Consider the following 26,664-nt stretch of genomic DNA (forward strand, 5'->3'; position numbering starts at 1 on the left):
AGGCAATAATAATTAGCAAATTTATTCATTAGTGTTAGGTTTTACCTTTACATTGCCATTATAATACATTATATATGTAGATACACACACATACATATATGTGTGCATATATATATGCCTATATAAAGCATTATTTTAGTTAATTGTATTTGCATATGAGTTCATTACACTAGTTCAGAAGAGAAAAAATACTTGAATTAGCAAAGATGGAATATGTAAATTCATAGTACCGTCTTCTGTTACAGAACCTGCTCTTAAATCATATTTTCTCCAAATGGCAGTGTTTAATGTTATTATTAATGAGGTACCTTTAATTAAAATGAGGACGATACACAACTATTCACTGAAAAACATTTTTGAGTGTCTGCCATGCACCAGGCACTCTGTGAGACTCTGGAGATGCAGACACATTGCTTGCCTTTTGAAGCTTAGAGTCATTCTGCTTAAGTTACCGTTTTTGATGAAATAAAGATGATCATCATTAATGAACAGTTTTCTTTACGTTGAGGATAATAATCCAAGTTTAGCCTTCAGAGTTAATGAATGTTCAAAATGACTTGACAAATCTTTAATAGAACAAAGTTGGGAATGAAGGAATGAAATGAATGAGTGCATGAATTGTTTTTAAAAAAGAGATAAAGTTGCCATCAAGAGTATCAGTGCAAAATAATAAAATTATTTTACATTGATGTACTTTAAAATCATGTACATTTAGAAAAGTCATTCTTTTTCTAGAGCAAATGTATATTTGAAATAATATCTAACATCAATGTGGGCTGATTAGTTTTCAGTTATTATAAAAGTTTTTACAGTAATTTAGTTTTGATCACAAGTTTATTCAATTATATGCTGGTTACCTATAATTTCTATTTATATAAAATCATACTTTAAAATGAACACCCTGATGCAATTTTAAAATTTAATCCCAGCAAAAGTAGGTTAAGTAATACATCAACTCTTTTACAAACTCTCAGGAGAAGACTTTTATTCACATTCTTTCTACAGCTGACATAAATCTCCCGGGCCTAGTGAAGGGCCAGATGCTCAGTGAAAAAGTCTTTTACAAGGTCTGCTTCATAGCCTGCAGTTTTAGACATAAAATGAAGATCAGGAGAAGAACACTTCCAAAGGTTGAAAAATCTTACTGTCACTTTACACCTTCTTCCAAAGACATTACTCATTTTTACCCTGGGAATATATGAGTGATCTCACCCAACATTATCAAAGGCACTGCATAAATATTGACGACAAATGAAGCTAACTCCATCCCTGCAACTGTGTCCTGTTTCCAAAATAAATAAAGGATATATGCATCTTTTAAAAAGGAACCTTGTATATAACAACATTCCCCTCTTTGCCACAGTTCTCTTCTCCCCTCTGTGCACATTTGCTGATTGCATTGATGTGAGATGGAAGAATGGTCCCCTGAAGGCCAGTGCAGCGGTGACAGAGAGCTGGTGGTTTAGAACTCACAAATCCAACTTAAAAATGGCTACAGTAACCCAGATTTCCCTATTTCTATTAAAGTGGCCCTATCCAGAAATTCAGATGATGACATCTGTCTATGGCATTTACTGAAAAGCAAATGATCATTTATATAATATTTATCTATATCATGTATATATCATTGCAAAGTAGAGTGGCTGGCTTAGAGCAGTTAGGGATAAAGTAGACTCAGTCAATTTCTTCAGGCAGTTAAAATTTTTTTCAACGACCTTGGATTCAATTCAATTGAAGAGACATTTATAGGGAGCTGATTATATGCAAGGAATCATCTTCATGTAACTTTATATCTGGTGTCAAATATGGAATATATCAAATCTAACATCTTCAAATATGGTGTGGCTGACCAAACAATGAATTAATTTAATTTATGTCTTGTCTGGACAAAATAAGGTTTTTTACAAGCTTTTCTGCCAGAATTCACAAATCCCTTCAGCAATACATTGTCATAAAAACAGTCAGTCAACTATGGCCAGAAGTATAAAGAATCTTCAGACATCATAAAAGTTACAGATATTACAGTTGCCTCTCTGTCAGGTAGCTTATTTTATGATTTACAATGGATGAAGGGATGACTTGTGACTTTTTACTCTAAGGACCAAATTTAAATTTATGACATTTCTTGCAGTTAATCTATATGACCTATGTATAAAGGCAGACATAGATGCATTTAACCAAAAGTTATAGTTAGAATAGTTTTGGAAGAGTTCTACTCTTGATTTTATAGATACAACTGAAATGTTTTATAATTAAGTAGAGAGCTTTTTAAGGGAAGACATTTTTGAATAAAATATTTCTTAAAATTGAATTTATTATACTCATGAAGTAAACGATATTGTCTTAACAGCAGCAAATAGAGTTGTTTGAAAATCAGATCAAAGAACATAGTAAGCAAATATTGAATTTGCTATTTTTTCCCTTTCACATCTGCCTCTGCTTTTAGGTTTGAAATGTTTTCTTGGGAAACATTTAACACTTAAATTTTTAAATACTTGATTCTATAGAAGGGTATTAAACATAGTTTACAAAGCTTCCATTTTCCATCACTTCTCAAATTTGTATTTCTTAATATTTTCGACTCTATCCAAAGCTGTAACAGATAAAGTATCTTTAATTGAAAATAAATGAGCTCATAATTATATCTGTTACTGCTGTCATACCTCCTTTAGCTGCCAGAATGTTCTATAAATGGCCACTGATAACTAGTTTATTGGGCTTGCCTCATCACACAATACATAAATCACTACTGATTTAACTAAGTAATTTGGCCTTTGAATTCAGGACTCAGTACACACACACATGCACACACACACAAACACATACACAATTAGGTTTTGTGGAATTTGAGAACAGTGTTTAATAACATGCTGGCGTAGTGTGGGTAGTTTTTAAAGCAGGTTTTGGTTTTTACCTCCACTTTAGCAGTGAGAAGTTTCTGTGTATTTTTTCACATCTAAAAGCACCAGGAGAAAACAGTATTTCTGAGGATGGTTAAGCAATTTAACAGATGAGCTATAATCTATTTGTTTTAACTGAAATAACAAGTACATCAGTTAAAGGGTAAATAAATACCCTCTTGTTTTCTGAAACGTATCTGTGTCCTCTAGCATAACTTTGACCCAGGAAGCTGCACTGCCTCCCTCTGAGAGGACATAACAATATTGTCCAGAATAATCAGGCAAGATCTTGAAAAGATAAATCCCAAGGAAAGGATGCAAATGACAAGAACTACATGCCTTCCTGTGCTACAACCGCAGCTTGCATCTGTCTCACAGAAAAGGCAAAAATATAAATAAGAAAGGAAATAGTGAATAAAGCGTGAAAATCTAAAGAATACCAGATCACAAAGAGATTCCTTTTTTCCTGATCCATTTCCAGGAAATACATACATAAAAACTATCATAAAAAGCCTATTATTTCTATCAGGGCATGGGGAGTGGCTCTTCAGAAAAGGAAAAAAACTTTAAAAAATTATTTAAAATACCTAAGAGTTTCCTGTTAAGATAATTCATTAGCACAGGTAAAATAAGATCGAAGCAAGAATTTGATTAAAAAATAATAACAATAACAAATACCTCTTTAAAAGGGATTCTAGAGCTATTTTGAACTGGTCTGACCAGAGGTAGCCACAGGAAGGGATAACTAGAGTTTGGGGAGGGGAGTTCTTGGAGGTTACCTGAGAGGATAGATAGGCTAAAGGAAAACACTTTAGTTTTCCTCCTAACTCTCCCCCGTCTCCCTCTAGGACAATCATTGTTTGTTCCTTCCTTGCTAAGGATGCTAAACCCAGGCCCAGGATTCAGTTTGCTCAATTTCTTGGGAGAGAGGATGAAACAATATGTGGAGTGACTGGTCACATGTGGCATTCACTCCTCCACCCTACTCTCTGTCAACCCCAAGGCTTGATGAAGTATAACAGACAGGTGTGCTTCCTCCCAGTGCTTTTACGCCAACCAGTGCTTTTATACCAAAGACAGTTTAAGGGGTAAAATTCTGATGAGGAAAGTTACCTGGCTACAAAGGGAAGTGATCAAAAGGAAAGTGACCAAAAGTAGTTTCTTCATGTTTGAAGTACATTCTCTCCCTTCTCCTCAGATTCACCTGAAAAGACTGACCTTCCTCAAACACTGTTCTGGCTAGAATAAGTAATGCCTCCAGGAGGACTTAAGCTCAAAGGACAAAATAGTGATGCACAGAAAATACAGCTTCAGAAGAAAGGCAACAAACTGAATAATATATATCATGCTACCAAAACGGATAAATGAGGAATTTAAAATAAACATCAGGGATTTACTCAAGGAAATAATGGAAGATAGCAGCAAAATAAAATGTGAAGAAGAAGTCATTAAAAGAACAAAGAGGAAATACGGTAATATTGCAAGGAAATATTGCAAGTAAATAAAAATATACATAGTTTTTAAGTGAAGGGGCATGAGCATTTAAGTTATACATGCAGCATTAAATAAATAAATAACTGAAATACAACAACAGATGAGATAGCAGCAAAGTTACAGTGTAAGAAGGATTTTGATATAATTTGGATATTTGCCCCCTTCAAATCCCATGTTGAAATATGATCCCCAATGTTGGAAGTGAGGCCTGCTGGGAGATGTTTAGGTTGTGGGGTGGATCACTCATGAATGGCTTGGTGCCTTCCCTGTGGTGAGTTCTCCTTCTTCCATTCATTCACGGGAGAGTTTGTGGTTTATGAGCCTGGCATCTCCCTTGCTCTCTCTCTCACCATGTGACATGCCTGCTTCCACTCTGCCTTCTACCATAAGTGAAAGCTTCTTAAGGCCTTACCAGAAACCAAGCAGAGGCTGGTTCCATGCTTGTACAGCCTGCAGAACCATGAGCTAAACAAATCTTTTTTCTTTATAAATTTCCCAGCCTCGGGTGTTTCTTTACAGCTTTGCAATACGGACTAACACAGATTGAATAATTTGAAAGACAAAATTGAAGGACTGTCTTGGAAAACAGAAATGCTTCCAGAAAGCAGCTAAGAAAAACCAAATAATAAAAATAGAAATGGAAGGATCAAATCTGCTCAACAGCAGAAGGAAAAATAAAGACAATGAGCAAAAATATTTCAAGAAATAATAATAAAAACAAATTTTTAGAGTTAAAGATGAAAGACTTCAGACCCAAATTGAAAACATTCAAATAATAAAAGAAACAAATCCAGGAGGGCATTGTAAACAGTGTGGGAAAGTAAAGATGGTTAAGTTTCTTGATAAAATTTTGTTTTGTTTTTGAAGAAAAAGAAAAGACCAAAAAAAAAGAAACAAGAGATTATTTCAACTAAAACTAAAAATCTATATTGTGATAATGGGATTTGGTGAAGTGGTACAGAGAACAAAAGGGTCTTGAGAGGGCAAGGTTGGGAAGCAGACAGAGATATTGAAAAATGTAAGAAATCAATAGGAAAACAAACATGAGCCCATGTTTTAAATTAACAGTGACCACTGTATGTTATGTAGGTATAGAATGCTCAACTTTAAAACTTACGATATTTAGGCTTTACAGTGAAAAAATAGAAAAGTTTAAAAGAAAAAGAAAGCATACTAAATAAAAAATAAGATGGCAGAAATGAATTCTAACAATTTGCTCATCATCTTGAGCTGGAGGACTTTCTAACATTCAAAATCCAATTTATGTAAGATAAATTCTGAAAAAAATCAAGTTCAGTCATTTTTGAATTTCTTGAAACTATGAGAAACCTTGTGCATCCTTTCAGTTTCTTCCCATTTTCTCCTATCTGTACTTGGAACAATATATTTCTGTAAAATCAAAAATTCTTTAAAACTTATCACACATATTGTCACTAGGCCTCATTTTCAACCAAGTTGACCTGGGCTACCTTTTATAACTAAACTTTTTGGGATTATTATTAAGTTCTTCCCTGAAAACTTTCTTATTATCCTTTATGTCATAGCTTGTTATATTAGGCACACTTGAGAGCTTCATTTTTCACTCAGCAAATATTCCATATTGACTGGTATAATGAACTAGCATAATGCTTCCTAAGGGTGAAGCAAAAGGCACAAAGGCAGAATTGTATTTTCATTTGTTGCATTGACTGTATTTTTCTTGAATAAGTGAAAAATTAAGAAAAACAGAGTATAGCTGTGAACTAGCTCTACTCTATAGCTATACTTTATACAGCTGTAATAAGTAGGTCAAAGAATTGACCTGTGATGATGAATTGAGGACAAAGAATGTAGCCTTTGTGATCTCTAGTGAACTAAGCTGCTTCCAGGTCATTGCTAAGCCTGCACCTATTAAATGAAAATCTTTTCTTGCAGCAATGAAAAAGACGCGATCTTTGTTCAGTGGGATTTGATAACCATAAAGGTAGGAGAATGGCAGCCCAACTCACTTTACTTTACTCTAGTGTACTTGTGTGAAATAATGGCTTCAACCAAGAGTTTACCTTGACAGTGAAGCGTTTTTTCCTTGGTGGATTCCAAACTGTGCCAGTTGAATGAATGAATGCACGCAAAGGGGTTAAGGATGTCACCAACACATACGCTTTAAGAATCACAGATAGATCTTCGGCTCTAAAGATTGCTTCATGTTGAGCAAGGGCTGTCGTTTTATTCCTAAAAAGAAATAAAACAACATAGTTAGCACTCCATAATGTAGGATTGAGTATATAATTTGTAAATTACCTACAAGCTTTGAAACGTCTTCTATCCTTTGTAGGACATCCACCTTCAGTGTGTGGGTTTCCTTGAACCATTTCAACTGCTTATTAGCATCACTACCCGGCGGGTCAAGAGGTATGGAGAGAAGGCGTCAAACCTGTATAATAGTTCTCCAATCTGGCAGATTTAGTCAAAGTATTTTTAAAAAGTAAAAAGGTGGCTGGGCATGGTGGCTCACTCCTGTAATCCCAGGACTTTGGGAGCCCGAGGCAGGCAGATCACAAGATCAGGAGTTTGAGACAAGCCTGGCCAACATAGTGAAACCCCTCTACTAAAAATACAAAAATTAGTCAGCCATGGTGGCGTGCACCTGTAGTCCCAGCTACTCAGGAGGCTGAGGCAGAAGAATAACTTGAACCTGGTAGGCGGATGTTGCAGTGAGCCGAGATTGCGCCATTGCAGTTCAGCTTGGGTGACAGAGGGAGACTTTGTCTCAAAAAAAAAAAAAAAAAAGGTAGAAAGATAGTATGTAAAATAAGATTGAATTTTTTAAAAAAACTTAAATGAGTCACACTACCCATGACCTCAGATGCATGGTACCATTGCCACAAAAGTGGCATACATTACACTTCGAGTGGAACTTTCTAAAATCTTCTGCCTCTGCCTACCTGTGCTGTTTTTTCTTCTCCAGAAAAACATGTTAAGTTTTTAAATAGTGGACTGGTCATGAAGAATATCCACTAGTTTAATCTTCCCTAATGTCCCTACTCTCAGATAATGAAGAGTTAACTTAAGCGATGAAATATTTCAAAACAAAAAAACACTCAGGCTACAAAAGAAAAGTAACACCAGTTTAATATTTTGTAATGAAACAAATATACTTTCATCATAAATGATACCAAAATGTATAATTATTTGCTCTTCTGCATCATGTTTCTATATATTAAATATCTAAGTTTGATCAATAAAAGAATTGCGCTATTTTAAACTATATATATATATATATTTTTTTTTTTTTTTGAGATAAGGTCTTCCTCACTCAGGCTGGAGTGAACTGGTGCAGTCACAGCTCACAGCAGCCTCCACTCTGAGGGCTCAATTGGACCTCCTGCCTCAGCCTCCCAAGTAGCTGAGACTATAGGCATACACCACCATGCCTGGATAATTTTTCTACTTTTTGTAGAGATGGGGGTCTTGCTATGTTGCTCAGGCTGGTCTTGCACTTCTAGGCTTAAGCGATCTTTCTGCCTTGGCCTCCCAAAACATTGGGATTCTAGCCATGAGCCACTGCACCTGGTCTAGCTTAACTTGAAAATTCTAGGTAGGCATAAGATGCTTATGATTCTTCAATAAATACTCTTAACTGTTTAAATACTACTTAATAATTATAAAATTAGATGAGGCAAACTTATTTGTGTCTTGGATAAGATAATTAAAACCTCTTAATTTTTCGCTATAATTTATCTACATTATCAAATCTTTTCCCTGGAGGAAATGAATAACTTGATATACAGCAGATGCTAGGGGTCATAAAAAAATAATAGCAGAAAAAATGCATCCAGCCATATTCGTACTCTAAGGCAAAGTCATTTGAGTATGAAATGGCAGTTAAAATTTTATAGTTTTGCATTGTCAAGGTTTTAAATTCAATTTCCTTTAATGTAACTTACTAGATAAGAGTCCAATTTACCCAAATGTTTATTCTCTGGCAGGAAAGGTTTGAATAATCTAGGAGAAAGTCAATGATGGCATTCTTTATTTAAAAAGGAGAGCTGAAAATTTACATAAGAGAACCTAACAATTCACACGTGTGAACGACCCATATCTGTTCTGTACTTTTCTCTGGTTAGCTGTCTCCTAAAATGCATCCCGGTTATAACAATTCAAAATGATTATCTTACAGATGTTCATGTCTCCGGTCCCCTGGTTTCCACATATGTGACTTCACTGTTTTTAAAAGGTGACTCGAAGTACTCGGCTTTAATTGTATTTGCTGATCCAGACACACAGAGGGACTCACTGGAAGTTGCAGTTCTGGAAAGATTCAAGAGAGAACACAGTTATTGTATTGTTTCTTTTTGGAATAGCTTTGAAAATAGAGTATGCTGTGTTAAACTGCAGGGTACATGAGAAATATGGAACCATATTTCTCCCCATTGTGAATCAAAATTAGATCCACTAAGTATGAATGCATATTTAGAGAGGACTTTGTTTGCCATATGTTCTCTTACTACAGAGGAGGAAAACAATTGTAATAATTGATTTCATTTTCTTGCTCAGAAAAGAAGTAGATATAATGTCTCTAACTGTCCAACACCAAGCTGATCTAACCTCCATAATGGATGCATTCTCAATGAGGGGGTGGTGGTTGCAGGGGGTAGACTTTTGTTTGTGATGAGAATATTACATAGAAAACTTGAGCTAATTTTCTGACAATACAATGCTCATAAAGTTGGTTATGCCTTGTGACCTTGGGAACTTCAACGACAGTGCTTTATTGTCTTATAAAATATTAATTATTGGGTTTTAAGGTATATAAAAATAAAGAACAATAATAATGATTTATTTAAGAACACTCATATTGATATGCTTAAAACTAAAGGTATTGCATATACATGATTACGGAAATCAAATATTACAGAAAGCTATCAAATGAGCAAAAAAAGCATCCTCCAATCCACTTCCATCTAGAACCTCTTCCCACCAAAAACCAATGCTTACATATTGACTTTTAAAATCTGGATAAGCACATTGGGTCAGATGCATATGTTTCTTTAATATAAAAGTTGATGTAATTAATATAAATATCAGTGTATCTAAATGAATCTATATATGTAGGTATTTCTGTTTTTTTAATTATCCCAAAGAGATGTTATAATAATATATGTATGGCTTATTTACCTACTAACCCATCCTAGCACCTTTCCATATCAGCATATTCAGAGTTATTTCACACATACCTCTTACCAGCTTAGGGTGCTTCATTAAATAAATATATATTTGATTTAGCCATTCTCTATTCTTGTGTATTTAGATTATTTTTGTGATGTTTTTCTTTTGACATCTCAAAAGTACTGCAATGAATACTCTTATATGCCTATTATGCTGTACTTTTACAAGTTTGTCTAGCGGCAGATTCTTATTGTATGTGAAATTGCCAGGTCAATGGTAAACACACTGCAAATTTGTTAGACATGACCAGATTGCCTCCCAAAATGATTGCTCCAATTTCCACTCTCTCCAACAGCATTTCAAAGTTGTTTCCTTAATTCCAGGTCACAGTACTTTGTTTTTAATTATATAATTTATGTAGCTCTCAAAATAGAACAAAGCCTTTAAATTATTTTTCCCCTTTGTGCACATTTCACCAATATAACATAGTCTAATTTAAAACACTTCATACTCTTAAGTAAAAGTCAGCAGGAGTCAAGCTGTTCAACGTATTCCTATATCTTATTATTTAGCACAGTGTGATCTTGCTCTAAAAATGATAGCTTATTTGTAAGTTTTCCCTTTTAATGAAGTTCTAATACATCATAATAAAGGGAATATTCAAACGGCTTTGGTTTTGGAGATGATGAATGAACAGCCATTAAGTTAATTTCTTTTCTTGGAAATCACAACTTTCAAAAAGTTTAAATGTTTACGTAATCCTTTAAATTTGTGGTAAGAAAATACATGTTCTTAACTAAAATTTTACTAAATAGATTTATGTTTTCAGAGTTTATTACTAGGGAAAGTTTTATTTCTCCAAAGAGCTGATTTGGAAGCTTTGTTTGCATGGTACGAGAAAAGCAGAGTTTACTCTGATTCCCCCTTTACCTTGCTGCCAAAAAGCACAGCACAGTTCGAGCCCAAGCACAGCTGACGTTAAAGAAGCTGGGCGTATTAAGTGTTTTGCAAGGTAGTATCTCAGTGGTTGTGAGGAAGCTGTCAAAAAGAACATGTCAGAAGAATAAACAGTTTTATGTCACATTTTTGTGGTTTAGCTCAAGCGAAGCCATACATGGAACTGAAGGGGCCCAACACAGGAACTGCCAAGAAGATGTCAAATTTCCACATGAATCCCTGAAACTGTCCTCAGACAATGGAATTGAATATTGGGCAAAATAACTTTACCTTTATTTTTATATTTATACATATATAAATACACTCTAGGCTTCCTATTATATTATTCCAAGCTTGGAAATTACTTTTCATTATTCTAAAAGAAAAAAAAAACTCTATAATGAGCTGTTGCCTGACATCTAAAACTATTCTCATTTGACTTGATTATAGCCACAACTTAGAAATAAGCTAAATTCATATCTTTAAAAGCTGCAAATGCATTTTATGAAATTTTATAAACAATTGTGTAAACATTTCAGTGTCCTAGGCTACCACTTAACAGATAAAGGTATGTCTGGAGCACTGTTTCTTTCATCTGGCATAGCCATCAAGGGCTGTCTCAACAGTCCAGTCTACTTCATTTATTATCCCAATTCACTTCTCCATGGGCCAACCTACACACTCAAAGAGCCTAGAAATCTACAAACAATGCTCAAACTACCTTTGTTTTTGGAGGGACTTGGGTGATGAGGCTGTATGACACACACAGTCTTCCAAGTAGCCTATACTTGTTAACATACACTTGTTAAAAATGTTGCAGTAACTTCATACGGAATACCTAATATGAATCTTTAGGGCTTTCCTGCCATACAGTATGAGGATTGAATGGATAACAGATTAAAATGTGAAATATCGTATGGTTAATAGTGCTGTACTTTCATTTACTGGCTACTCTTAGCTTATTTTAGAGAGCCCTGAAGCCTGAAACTTTGTGATCAGTAAAATTTACCCAGAGTAAAAGGGAACAATTTGTTAGGAATGCATGAAATCTGCTTTTCAATAACTTTTAATATCTGATTGGCTAGGTACTGTCTGTCTGCTTATGGGGAAGAAGTATTATGAAAATGATGATTAAACCAGAACCAGGAGACCTGGGCTTTCATTTTGGGTCTTGTCAATCAACAATTAATAGGCTTGCAACACTGTCAGGAAGCCTTCTAAAATCCAGAACATAATTCCCATGAATCTTCCGAACTTCCCATATCACTGAACACTGTACTGACTAAAATAAGCACTGAAATAAGGGCTCAGGAATTATTTGAAATATTTGTTCTAACAATGAACTTGTTTTGGAGGGTTAAGCAAATCAACGGTTAGAGAACAAAAATCACATTGCAATGAATTAAAAACATTTTATTTGGTTACTTCTTTCCCTTGTATGTGGCACGTGAGTATATACAACATAGTCAAATATTAAACACTGAAAAAACACTTGTACTCACAAAGATTACCTGCCAAATTTTTATTACATTTGATTTAATGTTTTGCCTTATAGCTAATAATGTATACTGAAGTAATAATAAAAATATAATTATATTTCACAGATATTTGAATATTATCTTGCATTTTCACATTAGAAAACTAGATTTCCCCAGCATTTTCTTATTTTAAAATTTTCAGTGAAGATAAAGGCCTGACTTAATAATTAGCAATCAGTTTTGAGATTAGAAGTGTAAATGAGTACCATTTATGAGTGCATTAATCGTTCCTCCTGCCTGAGGGCATTGATAAGTCTTACAACTTAGCCTGCAGGTATAAAGGCTCTGCAAATACAAACTCAGAACTTTCACATACAGCAAATAGAAACTAATACATGCACAAACTGGAGTCACAGTGAGGAAATCACTCTACCAGTCAGGGACCCAGAAGACAGCAGAGTAAAAGGAGTAACTGAAGAGACTATTAACCAAGAGACTATTGAAGAAGGGACTCTTAACAAACACATGGGTATAGTTCAGGAAAATCAGCAAGGAGTAGAGAAGCTCCCCAGGGCTGACAAAATGGGAAGCTTTTACCAGGCTTAGCCCAGGGAGGAGAAGTTTCCAGAACCAGGCAAAGGCATTGTTATAGGAAAGGCCATTAAGAAAGACTCCAGGACATAGGAGTAGGCAAGGACTTCACGAACAAAACACCAAAAGCATTGGCAACAAAAGCCAAAATAGACAAATGGGACCTAATTAAACTCCACAGCTTCTGCACGGCAAAAGAAACAGTCACTAGAGTGGATCGGCAACCAACAGAATGGGAAAAAATTTTTGCAGTTTACCCATCTGACAAAGGGCTGATATCCAGAATTTACAAAGAACTCAAGCAGATTTACAGGAAAAAAACAAACAAGCCCATTCAAAAGTGGGCAAAGGATATGAACAGACACTTTACAAAAGAAGACATATATGAGGCCAACAATCATATGAAAAAATGCTCATCGTCACTGGTCATCAGAGAGATGCAAATCAAAACCACATTGAGATACCATCTCACGCCAGTTAGAATGGCGATCATTAAAAAATCAGGAGACAACAGATGCTGGAGAGGATGTGGAGAAAAAGGAACACTTTTACACTGTTGGTGGGAGTGTCAAGTAGTTCAACCATTGTGGAAGACAGTGTGGCGATTCCTCAAGGCCTTAGAAATAGAAATTCCATTTGACCCAGCAATCCCATTACTGGGTATATATCCAAAAGACTATAAATCGTTCTACTATAAGGACACATGTACACGAATGTTCATTGCAGCACTGTTTACAATAGCAAAGACCTGGAATCAACCCAAATGCCCATTGATAATAGACTGGATTGGAAAAATGTGGCACATATACACCATGGAATATTATGCAGCAATCAGAAATGATGAGTTTGTGTCGTTTGTAGGGACATGGATGAATCTGGAGAACATCATCCTCAGCAAACTGACACAAGAACAGAAATTGAAACACCGCATATTCTCACTCATAGGCGGGTGATGAAAAATGAGAACACATGGACACAGGGAGGGGAGTACTAAACACTGGGGTCTATTGCGGGGAAAAGGAGAGGGTCAGTGGGAGGGGGAGGTGGGGAGGGATAGCCTGGGGAGAAATGCCAAACGTGGGTGAAGGGGAAAAGGAAAGCAAAGCACACTGCCATGTGTGTACCTACGCAACTGTCTGGCATGCTCTGCTCATGTACCCCAAAACCTAAAATCCAATAAAAAATTAAAAAAAAAAAAAAAGAAAGACTATGGCTACAGGTAGAGGAACACAGCCACTTCCAAGACAGGATTCAGAAGGGAAGGAGCCAGAGAACAAATATTTCCAAATTATTTCCTCCTGTGCTCAATCTTTCACTAGATACCAGGGTATAAGGACACTCTGTGGATGCAGTCTGTAGAGGATGGCTCCCTGGAGAAGGGTGTAGGGTGAATCTGCATGGCAAATAGAGAATATTCAGCACAAACTCTACACAGTACTTGGTAAATACAAGTTTTGGCCATAGTATCCTCAGTAACCACATGTCCTACAAACAACTCTATGTGTACACGTGTGTGTGTGTGTGTGTGTGTGTGTGTGTGTACAGAAAAAGGGAGCAATATTAGTTTTGATTTCAAACAAGAGCATTTAGATGTGGCAGCAGGGGATAGCACAGGTCGAGCCATATAAAATTGCCTTTTGTTAAGTAAAAAAGAAAAAATCATTGACTATTGATCAAATATCAGCAATTTCATAATGTTCAACCTAATATTTTTTTCCTATATCATGGTAATTACAGGGGGAAGAAAGACACAGTGACTAAACATACTACTTTGAAAAACAGTTCCAGTGGCTAGAATGTCTGTGGGTAGAAACAGTAAAAAAGGGACTTTGAAATCATTCAGTGAGTGTTCGGCTTATGCTTTGAAAAACATAGAAGCCTAGTCTAAGTTCTGCCAGTTGCTAGAAGAGAACAAAAATCTTCAGCTCTAATCTATTTACTCTTTGTAAGGTGATGAAAAAGTCTGGCAGCAAGGTGACTGAAAGAATAAGTAGATGGTGTCTAAGGTCCATTGTAATCTTCAATCTCTGTGATCCTAGATGCAAAGTTATGATTTCTATGTATGCTATAAATGGCCTAATGGAGAAGATGGTAAGTGGCCAGGGTCCAAGCACCAGAGCTGAAATGCAGTCCCTCTGTGAATCTGCCATGTTCTGGTAATTGTGCATGCTCCACAGGGTCAATCAAATACAGTTTTATTTGAGTGAGACTCAATAAGCCTCATGGGAATGGATTGTAGCTGAACAAGCTCCTACCCCCTAACTAGTATTTGGGGAGAATTGACCACCCTTTTACCTCTTAAGCAGTGTATAAAATGGTGAGAAAACATATCCCAAGGAAGATTCAAGGTTACAAGCTTGATCATTCATTGGCAGTTGAAGGGAAGGGTTATTTTGAGTGCATCAAAGGGTATTCTCAGTTCACTAGACTATAAGCTCCATGATGGCAGAGATTCTGTTTTTCATTTTGTTTTGTTTTCTCCATTGAATGGCTAGTGCCAAGCACAACCTGACACTTAATATAGGATCTCAGATAAGTCTATACTTAATAAATGAACTCCAATTTCTTCTTACCCAAGTATCCAGTTATGTGCAGAAATGAAAAGAGTAAGCAAGACAACTGCTGAGTAGCTTTACTGGAGTTGTACAATGCAAACTGTGTATAACATGGGTGGGGATTGGTTTTCCCTCTCTACTACAAGGTGGGGTTAGGTTGGCCCAATACTATGTACATAAGAAGAGGTTGCAACAATGGCACCAAGGCAGCCCCAGGAAGGGATCCACAGCTCAGAGATTAACTATCGAAGGTCAAGAGGCCTAATACTGGCAAAGCCCCTGGAACCCACAGTGAGCATGGGAAAGCATAGGAGAAAATGTCACCAGCAGACAGCCAAGAGGAAGGCTACTCCTTACAGGACATTGAAATAGTGAAGGATTTGGGGGCCTAGGGTTCATCTATTTTACCAAATAACCTGAACCTGGGCCCAAGAAGAAATGAGGGAAACCAATACGGACACATATTCTAATTTGTCCAACACATTGTAAATAGTTGCTAAATAATATTTTTCCAAAAATATTTTATAAATAACATTTATTTAAAAAGTACTAATTCCCTTTATTAATAGATGCCTATTCATAAGTGTAATCATGAGTCAATCTTCGCTTTCTAAATTCGGTCTCTGAATCTGGAAAATTAGAATAAGAAAAATAGTAATAATAAGAACTTACCTCATGTGGATGCTGACAGAATTAAATATGAAGTTCCCTTAAAGTGCTTTGCACAGCATTTGACTTATATTATATGCTCAAAAAGTGTTACATAGTTACTGCTATTAAAGAGTAGTTGTTTAATATATATTATATATTATATTTAATTGTATATATAATACAATTAAATCTTTATATAATAAGTATGATTTATTATATATATTGAATGGTTAAATATATTAATATGTTAAATATTAATATAGTTAATATTTAACAGTTAAATACATATTAATATTTAATATATTTAATATATATTATATATTTAAAATATATTTTAATATATTTAATATCTTATATAAACTACTACTATTTAATAGCAGTAACTGAACTGTGTACCACTTTTTGAGCATATAATATATATAACATATAATGTATAACATAATACATAATATATTATATATAGTACATCATATATATTATATATTTCATATATATTATATATGAAATATATAATATATGAAATATATATTATATTATTATATATTATAGGTTAAATATATATTATATTATATATTAAATGCTCAAAAAGTAGTACGGTTACTGCTACTAAATATTATATTATATATTAGTATATTATATACTGCTATTAAATATATTATATAAGTATACTTAATATAATTATATAAATATAAATTATAATTATATAATTATATAAAATATATAATTATATAATTATATAAAATATATAATAATATTGAATATAAATTTTATTTATATTTATTTATAATATATATTGATATAATTAAATTTATATAAAATATATAATTATATATAAAAGTATATTAAATAATTTATATTAATTTATATGAAATATATATAATCATATAAATTATATACATTATATAAATTATAATTTATATGAAATATATATAATATAAATTATATACATTATATAAATTATAATTTATATTTATATAATTATAATATATTAAGTATATTTATATAATACATAAATATAATTAACTTTTATAAATATATTTAATATTATAATTATATATATTAATATATATTTTTTTTCTGAGACAGAGCCTCTTTCTGTCACCAGGCTGGAGTGCAGTGGTGCAATCTCGGCTCACTGCCACCTCTGCCTCCCAGGTTTAACTGATTCTCCTGCCTCAGCCTCCCAGGTAGCTGGGACTACAGGTGTGCACCACCACATCCAGCTAATTTTTGTATTTTTAGTAGAGACGAAGTTTCACCATATTGGTCAGGATGGTCTCGATCTCTTGACCTTGTGATCTGCTCCCCTCAGTCTCCCAAGGTTCTGGGATTACATACATGAGCCACTGTGCCTGGCCAGATTTTTTTTTTTAATAATCTAGAAATTCTGTTTCTAACTCTGGAAATTTCAAAGTGTAGCTACAATATTATTCCTTTTGAGTTTAACACTAAGAGGTTCCCACCACTATCACTATCAGATAAAAGCTAATTCATTGCATCCTCTTACAGCATTCTTAAACATCTGGTATTTGACATTAGTCTTTTTAAAACAAGTCAAAAATAAAACACAGTATCTTTACTTATGAATGGCTTGTAAAGACACTGTATTTTTAGTGACCTTCCTCAAATTTAGCATTGCAGTATCCCAGGAAAGCAATGCATTTCTTGTTCAGTTTCAGTTATTTAAAGGAATTCTGTATTAGGTTTCTATGGATGGAGTAAACCTAGGACTGAGTCAGTTACTGCAATATTTAAGTCTGTTCCTTCGTAGTTTGTTCAGAGAGAGACTTCTTTGCAAGCAACCAACACAAATTAAAACAAAAATAGCTCGTGGTCAGCAGATTTATGATACCTAGACAAAACTCCGTCACCTATTTCAGACCTACACTGGAGTTTAAATAATATAATTTGGAGATCAGTATACTCTGAATACATTGATTCCTTTTTTTTGAGACAGAGTCTTGCTCTGTCATTCAGGCTGGAGTGCAGTGGCATGATCTCGGCTCACTATAACATCTGCCTCTCGGGTTCAAGAGATCCCTGCGTCTCAGCATCTTGAGTAGCTGGGATTATGGTACCCGCCACCACGCCTGTATTTTTTTAGTACAGATGGGGTTTCACCATGTTGGCCAGGCTACTCTCGAACTCCTGACCTCAGGTGATCTGCCCTCCTTGGCCTCCCAAAGTACTGGGATTACAGGTGTGAGCCACCATGCCTGCCTTAAACATGTCGATTCTTTAATAAATTATTACTTTTATTTTATGCAAATAGAGTTGGCCAGAATATCTTTGAGAGAATGGATACACCAAATACACAAAGGTATTAGTACAGAATTCTAGCCTTAAGTTAGGCAACTCATATTTCATTTATCAAGATCTGACATTATTACTACCTGTGTGACTTTGATAACAATATTTTATTCTCTATGGTTTCAGAATATCTTTCATGTGATATTTTCATACCGGGCACATTAAACCACAAATACAAACTGCTTGTCTTTCTATGCAGTACTCTTTGGTGGAAAAACAGTAACTTTCACTTTATTATAGGAAATGAAATGCAGTGTGTGTCCCAGTGGAAGTGGAGTCACAATTTGACCATGAAAATGACCAGATCAATGACACGGCAATGTGCTGTAAGGGGGTAGTCATTGTATAAAATTTCCACCAACTAACCAATCAATCAAATGTTTATGGAGCACTCAGTAAAAGCAAGCCATGAATGCTCTTCTTTCTGTTCTTTTTCAGTGGAAGTGTCAAAGTCAGGCAATTCTACAGAAACAATTTTCCCCATGGACTGGCGTACGTTCTGACCGCGACAACATAACAACCTTGATTCTGCTCATTCTCCTCCATTATAAAAGCCGTGTCTAGGCTACTACTTCAATTTTCTTGCCCTGTGATTTCGCTGCAATGACCAAACAGCATGAAAGATTGTTTTATTACTTTATGGCAGCTTAATTTTCTTTGAAGGTTTTTCTGCAAGAATTTTCCAGGGGAAATGCAAAATTTTTAAAAAAGAAAAATGCTTGACTACTGCAGCAAGACAAAAGGTGAGTACTTTAGTATAAATTAATGAGCATCATTAATAACAATTTAAAATACAACCTCTGAAAATATTAATACATAGAGTGAAACAAATATGATAATAGAATGGCAGCCTAAACCAACCCACTGTGAAAATAAGTTTATCACTTTATTAATAGTAAATTTTTTCCTCAGGAACATTTTCTGGAGTAACTATCAGATATTATTAAAATAATTTAAGTCAGAATAATAACTTACTAGAACTCTATAACAATAATTCCAAATTATTTATATATATATATGAAAGTCAATTCTTATTTAAATGTAATGCACAAACACTAGGGGTCATTGCTCCTATTTAAATAAAACCATGTGTTAATGTATCTTTTACTTAATGGCAACCTCACAGGCGAATTTAACTTTCAATTTTTACCAGGTATTTTTGGTGTAATAAAATGTACACAACATTCTTGTCAATTTACCTCCACTTCTATGTTATATAAAGTAAACATATTATATATGAACTAAGTACATATTTAAAAATCAGGATTTTTATAATATCTAACTCTCAAAGGGAGGTCAGAATATAGACCTTAGAGGGGCAAGAGTCACTGGTCAAAATGAAATCTCATGAGGGTTAGAGTTCCAAAGGCCAGAAATAGGTCAAGAACGTGGACATATGTCAGAAAAGATGTTCCGTTAGGATTACTGAACCATTTTGCCTTGAAGTTCCTTCCCTCCAGTTGCTCAGTGATATGATTGGATCCTGAGGGGTTCAGGTTTGGCGGAGTGACACATGACACAAGAGTTCACTCCTCATAGATAAGGACCCAGGGGCATGAGTCAGGAGCCAGGCAGAACCTGAGAAGAGTTTCAGAAATGGTGTCTCAATTCTCAGCCTTAGCTAGTTATGCCCTTCATCAGCCATGTGCATCTGACTAACTTGTATCTTACATATGACTAAAGACTTCCCCAATCAATTGAACCAAGAGGGGAATGGCCTTCCTATCTGAAGTGCTAAATAACTGCTGGTCTTTAAAGATGTTAATGAGATCATTAAAGTTTCAATTTTTTTTTTTTTTTTGCCTATTTTTGTCCAGATTTTAACCTTTGACGTTAACCTGTTTCTTTTTCAAGTAGAATTTAAGCCACGACTTTACACTCAAATGACTATTTCTATAAGGATATTCTTCCAAGTTTTCTGTAATCAACTCTCATTTGTGCTAGCAAGATGTTTTTACCATATACATGAATATACATATGTATGAATTATTTTTCACAAAGTTAACATACGGTAACTCAGGCTTCAAGGTTTTGACATCACCACATTGTGTCAACTAACACCACTTGTTTGCATGGCCCTGTATAGCTTATTGGATAACAATTAAAAAAATGTCAAAATAAAGATCCCCCTCTTCCTTCCCCTTTAAAAAAGAAGGATACAGGCTAATTTGGGAACTAAGTCTTTATTATGTTGTTTCAAGTAATGGGAAATAATAAACTGATTTATTAATCTCTATCAGTTTGTTGGAGAGAGAAGAGCAGACAAAGAGACCAATGAAGAGAGATGCTGGGTGGGTTAGTGTTTTGGTGAGCTAGAGGGAGTTGCTTAGAAGAAGAGGGTTATAAAAACTTAATTTGGCAGATATTTTACGCATCGAGGATGGCTAATTCCCCTTTTGCTGTCTTTTTGTTTGCACTCTCCCTTCCCCCATCAAAAAAAAAACTATATTAAAATTTCCAACTCCTATTCAAGACTTTGGGAATCAGATCTGTTGGTGGATAGAGAGGAGATTTGCTGTTTTAATTAATGTATTTATTTACTTGCTTAACACAACATAATGCTGACTCTCTAAGGGGTGATTTCTGCCTAGGTCCCCTGCTATGCCTGGCTTAAGCCCTCGTGGCTGGGGTCAGGTTCCCTTGCCTGAGTTGGCCTCTGGGGCCAGGCAGTGAAGAGTAGTGGTCATTGGTAGCAAAGCAAAATCAGATTAAGAGAAAAAGTGTATGAAGTTTCTATCAGATCTGTTGGTTTCTATCAGATAGATCTATCAGATTCTATCAGGAGAGAGGATAAACTCAAGAGTGTTCATTCAATTTCATGGATCTGGAGTGAAAAGTGGCAAAAGTTCATGGCCACCAGTATCCATCAAATGTTTTGCAATTCAGGTTTTCAGCACTGTGCTTCAAAACCACTCACCTCATTTCCAACTCGTAGTGACTGCCACTTTCTCGGAGAATGCTGCTGTTTACTCAGCATTTTCTTCTATCCCTGAATCTGGCTTTTCCCACCCAAATCACTTTAAAAATTTACAGTATCTACTAGTCCCAGGAGCTTGAGTTGACATTTGGGCACATGTTTCTGCCTAGATACTTTCAAAATCAACATAAGACTCAAGTTTTTTTTTGTTTTCTTTCCAGTTTTGCTTTCCCTGGTGTGCCATAGTCTACATAATTGAGGGCTTTTTTATCGACAAATAGCTTAAAATGTTGTTGCAATGGCTTTTAAACAACAACATACCCTATTAAAATCTGTCCATTAGGTAAGGTTTCTCTTAATTAAAAATTCTGAGTATACATTTTTCATTTTGCTCTTGGCACAACGCATGTGTAGATTTACCAATAAATCATGTAATTGGAAACATTTAGGTATCTTTTTGTGGGTGATATCTTTGCTTTTTATAGCCTGCTATGAATACAGTCGAAAGTTCTTTCCCTTAAATGACACAAAACTGTTCTAAAATTGGCTGTTGGACTGACCTACACGAGACTGAGGGAAGGAATCTAGAAACAGAAACATTACAAAACACTGAACTGAAGAAGACAGATTAAGCATTACCTTTCTACTCAACCATGTCATCTTCCTTCCTTTCTTCTCAATTCTGTATTTGGATCCAAAGTAAACCTTCCTGCTTCTGTGATATTTGAATCACAAGGATATAAATAGTTATGGCTTTCTATTTGAAGGATAAATACAGCTCTGTATCCAAACTCTGTTCAGGAGAAATATTTTAGGTTCAGTTGGGACATTGTTAAAACCCAGGAATACTAAACACACCATCACAAGTCCCAAAATAGGAAAAGGTAGAACATACATCTATTTTTTGTTGTTGTTCCTTTAAACCTTATCGTCAATGAGAGATGACAAAATATTATTTGGTTATTATTTATCAGTGTAGTGCAGTTTTAGTGAGAAACTAATCCATGTTCAATGAGAAGTCTACTGTGTCTGCCCTTGACTGGCAGAACTGTGAGTAAGGGTTAAGAGTAAGGAATCTCTCCTAAAGAAAAAAGAGGTAGATGGCAAGAGAAGCCCAAAGAGACCAAGTTGACATAAGAGAAAGGCATCTTTTTGTATGCTGTTCTTATATTCCTTCGGCTCCACTTCCACTCCAGGTTTTAGGTCAAAAGCTAAAACAATACTAAAACATTTTTTTCAAGTTAATCTGTGAGAGGTTGACACTATAATATTACATACAATAGAAAAAATAATAAAATAAAGAAGGATTTTGCCTACTGAAGTGAAAAAATCCAATTTACTTTTGACTTATTCAAGCTTTGGAAAACACAAAGGGATGGCGGGTGCCGGGCAGAACAGTGATTGGTACAATGGGCTGTGCACCAGCAGTTTCAGCTTTAGCAGCAGCAGGAGGAGAAGCAGGTACAACATGAATCTCAGCATCCCTGATCCTGGACATGGCACCTCAGCACAGACACGGGCAGCTGCAGCAGCAGGACCTATGCCACATTGAGTCAGGGGCAGAGTGCCTTTGTGGGCATAAGCAGTGGTATACAGCAGCAGCAGATGGCCACAGGGGACTCCAGCAGAAGTGGAGTAAACGGTGAATAGTTGTAACAAGTATCAGAGGATCATACTTGTGAATACATAGGAAATGCCCTCTGAGACAAAGGGAGCATTTGGGGTCATCACAATGATGAGCAATGCTATTTAAATTTAGTGGATTAGGGCCACAAATAGATTTGTGCCTTGTGTACAAATAGATTTGTGCCTTGTGTACAAATAGGGAATGCACTGGTAAGTAAAAAGTCTCACATCTGTTTAAATGGTCAGGCATTTATTCTCATACTACAACAGCTGTTACTATGCTGAGTATCACCCTGTGCAATAACACATTGCCTTTTGTCCCACGTCACTTTTGAATGTCTCAGTGGACGCTGATGTGGATGAAAAGCCTTACTCATTTTAATTAGTTTTATTATACACTGAATTTTGCAGAAATGAAATTCCATGGCCAAGCAAAAGGAACACTCAGCTTTGCTTTATTTGGAGCTTTCTTAAGAGCTATTTCCATTTTGGAAAGGCACATCACTGATAGCAATGTGAGCTATGGAATCTTAGTTAACCACACCAGTTTGAATTTGTAGCTGTCACATTCAGGGTTACTCTAAAGAGTGGAAGCATCTGACTACTTCGTTACATCCTATGGTGTCATCATGCATAAACATTTACATATTGAAATCCAGGTTGTTATACCTTAATTTTCCTGTATAATATAGTTAAGATATTACATTGGTTTGTTAAAATTATGTGGATAGGTGAGTTATAGATATTTCATTCTGGATCAACCAGGTGTCGATAAATACATATCTATTATCAAAAGAGAATTTGGGGTCTGATAGGAATGAGAGAATTGCTTTATGAGGACTCACTAGTGGTTAGTAACAGGATGTTAAGGGAAGGGGCCTGGAAATAGCAAATGCAGGCAGAGGCAAAGAAATATTTTTGTAATGATTTTAGAATCCAAGTTCTATTTCCAGGTTAGCGAGTCTTAAAAACATGGGTCTCACCAAACTAGATTAAAGTTGTAGCTATGAATTATAAACTAATAGGCCTGGAGATACTTATTGAAAGAACAATCATAATACTCAGCATTTGTGAGGTGTTCACTCTGTGCATTGTTCCAAGTATCTGAAATGTATTAACACATTCTGTCCTGTTAGCAACCCTAGGAGACAGAGTCCTGATCATCCCGACATTCTAGACAGAAGGCTGAAGCACAGACTATGGTCACACCACCTTGAATGTGCTCAATATCATCTGATCTTGGAAGCTAAGCAGGGCCGGGGCTCGTCAGTACTTAGAGAGGAAAAAACACAGAGTTTCACAGAGAAGGTACAACTTGCCCGAGAACACTGTGTTATCGAGTGGTCAGGACAGGATTTACGCCTATGCAGCCTGACTCCATCTGTACCTCTCCACTATCCTCCAGAACCTATGCAATCAGGTCAAGGCAATTACTCATTCTGAAAACTATTTTCAAGAACCATTAATTCCACAGAAATCATATATTTCCCATAAAACGTAATTTGGCTCTACCTGTACTCATTAATTAACATTCCCAGATTGGTGTTATACAAACCAGTTTGGCAGCACAGTCAGTGAATTCTAAAGACCTCCCACCCAGGAAGACCAGAAGAACAGCTTCCAAAAGCCAGGACAACAAATTCTTGGCCCTTCCAAGTGTCCCATGGGGGAGGAGGTCATTATTATTTTGGAGGCCCAGACCTAATGCTGGTGTCTACACCCATATCTGACTCATCATGAATTCCAGGCATAAGACTGCACTGTGAGGTTTGCACTGGTAAATTTTCTATGCTGCAGATGGTCTGAGGAGCTGAGTCTGACGTAGGTACTTCAGAAAAGGGGTAACAGAAGAAAGAGTAAGGAGGACCCTCAAGAAGGAGCATGCCAGTGAGAGCCGAGGACTGGAGCTCCTGACTCTTCCAGGGCTGGTCAGTCCCATCTGCTGTTGAGTGCTCTATAAAAACACTAAGACAAAGCAAGAAAAGATAGATAATCTTTTGCCTTCAACAATTCACTTAACTTCTGCTTATGCATAAATATAATTATAAATAAGAAATTTAAAGGATCATTTTAGTTGATGGAAGAATAATAATAGAGGAGGTAAATGCAGTTTCTCATTAGGCCTAGCTGTAACAATTTTCTTTAAATAGCTCCTTTCTTATTTATTAGACAGACTTAAAACACAGTATAGTGCTACAAGTTTATCATAAAGTTATAGCCTAGTACTTTAGCTACGGATATGCTGCTTTATAGCTGTGTAGCCCAGAGGTCCTTGAAGCCTTCATTTACTCATCTAAAAAAGGCATGAACATATCTATCCTTTAGATGATTATCCTATAGATGGTTAAAAGAAGGAAGTATAAAAAGTACCCAACATAGTGTCTGACATATAAGTTAAAAAATTAATGTCATCTCCTGCTATTATTTTAGGGTAATCTATCTATAAAATAATTCTGCAGCGTAAAATCATAAAGCCCCCATAATTATCTATAAAATAAACAAAAATCCAGTACTAATTATGTTTTTTGACTATCTACAACCTCTGTGTTGTACTTACTTGCCTATTTCTTTCTAAATCAGAATGCCTCAAAAAAGCACATTATATATTCTTGTGACAGCTTTATGTTGAGGTAGAAAACAGAAAACCTCATTCAATTTCTTCCTGCAAATCAATCCCTGGATACCCAGAGTAATATAGACATAATCTCTTATATATTACTTTCATAATTCAGAATATGTATTCTTTTATAAAGCATTTTTATAAGAACCCCATAAGAAAAGAATGGCCAGTTTAATTATTTCCATTTTACAAGTCTAGAAAAGAAGCCCAAATGGACAATGGACTTTTCCCAGAGTCACGTAACTATATTTAGCAGCTAGGTGGAACTGGAATTAGGTTACCACAGGCCTGGGCCATAGGATTCCTGATTTCTGCCATCACTGTAAATTCTTATCAGAACATACATGCATACATTCTCATAGATGCTGAGAAACAGGTGAGGCAAAATGAGCCATGGAAAGGCCCTCTCAGCTAATGTGGAAGAATTACCTGCTATAAAGGGTTAAAAGAAGGAAATGCATAAAGTGACTGATACAGTGTTTGACATTGATAAGTTAAACAAATTAATGTTATCTCTTGTTATTATTTTAAGGTAACATTTATAAAATAATCCTGCAGTGTAAATTATAAAGCCCACCATAGTTATTTATAAAACAAGATAAAAGAGAGTACTAATTATGCTTGTTTACTGTACTCCATCTCTAAGTTGCACTTACTTCCCTATTTTTCTAAATCAGAGTGTCTCTTTTTGGCATAAGCTGGCATTCTCAAATGCAACACATTCGCTTGTGAAATGAGTATCGACACTGGGGCTGCACTGCTGCTCTAACCCTGTGATGTTAATGAAAGTGACGCAGAAGATAAAGTTCCGTATTTCACCATTAGATGGTGCTAAAAGAAGTTGAAAGAAAATGGCCTTAAAAGTTATTGATGCAATAAATCACAGGATTTGAATGGGGTTTTCTACATAATAGAGTTCATGCTTCTCCCCAGACAGGAGCACACCCAACCCATCAAAGAGCAAAACATCTTACAGAGCTACTCCATTTATTCAGCTAATTATACTTCTGCCAAGATATGCTCCTTTCTAACCACAACTTCAAATGCAAATGAAAGCTTCTAAGATTCTATTAAGGAAAATGAATGTAATGCACTTTGCATATAGTTTGCTGCAACTCTCATTTTGGGTCTTTATAAATATATTTTTCAACAGGATGTGTCAGATTGGAAGAGACTAAACGCCTGTTACAATGCCTTGATCCTAATAATATTAATTATTATCCTTTAAATGAAAGGTAAGTTTAAGAGACTAGTCATAATGAGCATTGCCTTTCCATGGATAACATGTTGTATAGCATACAATTTATGGAGGTTTGTGCATTTCAGCTAATGCATCACTTTAGTGGGCTTTTATTTTCTGATATTGATGACATGTTACAAATCAAAAGTCAATGCATAGCCCTGGACTTCTGTGAAAATAAATGAAAACAGCCTTGAG

At 35.3% G+C, this 26,664-nt stretch overlaps 1 protein-coding gene across 8 annotated transcripts in view; it reads right to left on the bottom strand.

The window, feature by feature from the left end:
• CPED1 (cadherin like and PC-esterase domain containing 1) overlaps positions 1 to 26,664 on the bottom strand; it is a 316,126-nt gene that overhangs the window by 189,498 nt on the left and 99,964 nt on the right. For all 8 annotated transcript variants that reach the window (XR_013524307.1, XR_013524306.1, XM_002752075.7 and 5 more), the window contains 2 exons: positions 8,552 to 8,684; positions 6,437 to 6,605 (listed from right to left, as the gene is read on the bottom strand). Coding sequence is in view for 6 of the 8 variants with exons in the window: in XM_002752075.7 (XP_002752121.4) it covers positions 6,437 to 6,605; positions 8,552 to 8,684 (302 nt within the window). In the remaining 2 variants the exon portion in view is untranslated. The remainder of the gene's footprint in view (positions 1 to 6,436; positions 6,606 to 8,551; positions 8,685 to 26,664) is intronic.

Source organism: Callithrix jacchus, chromosome 11 (genome assembly GCF_049354715.1).
Source record: "Callithrix jacchus isolate 240 chromosome 11, calJac240_pri, whole genome shotgun sequence".
Taxonomy (NCBI): domain Eukaryota; kingdom Metazoa; phylum Chordata; class Mammalia; order Primates; family Cebidae; genus Callithrix; species Callithrix jacchus.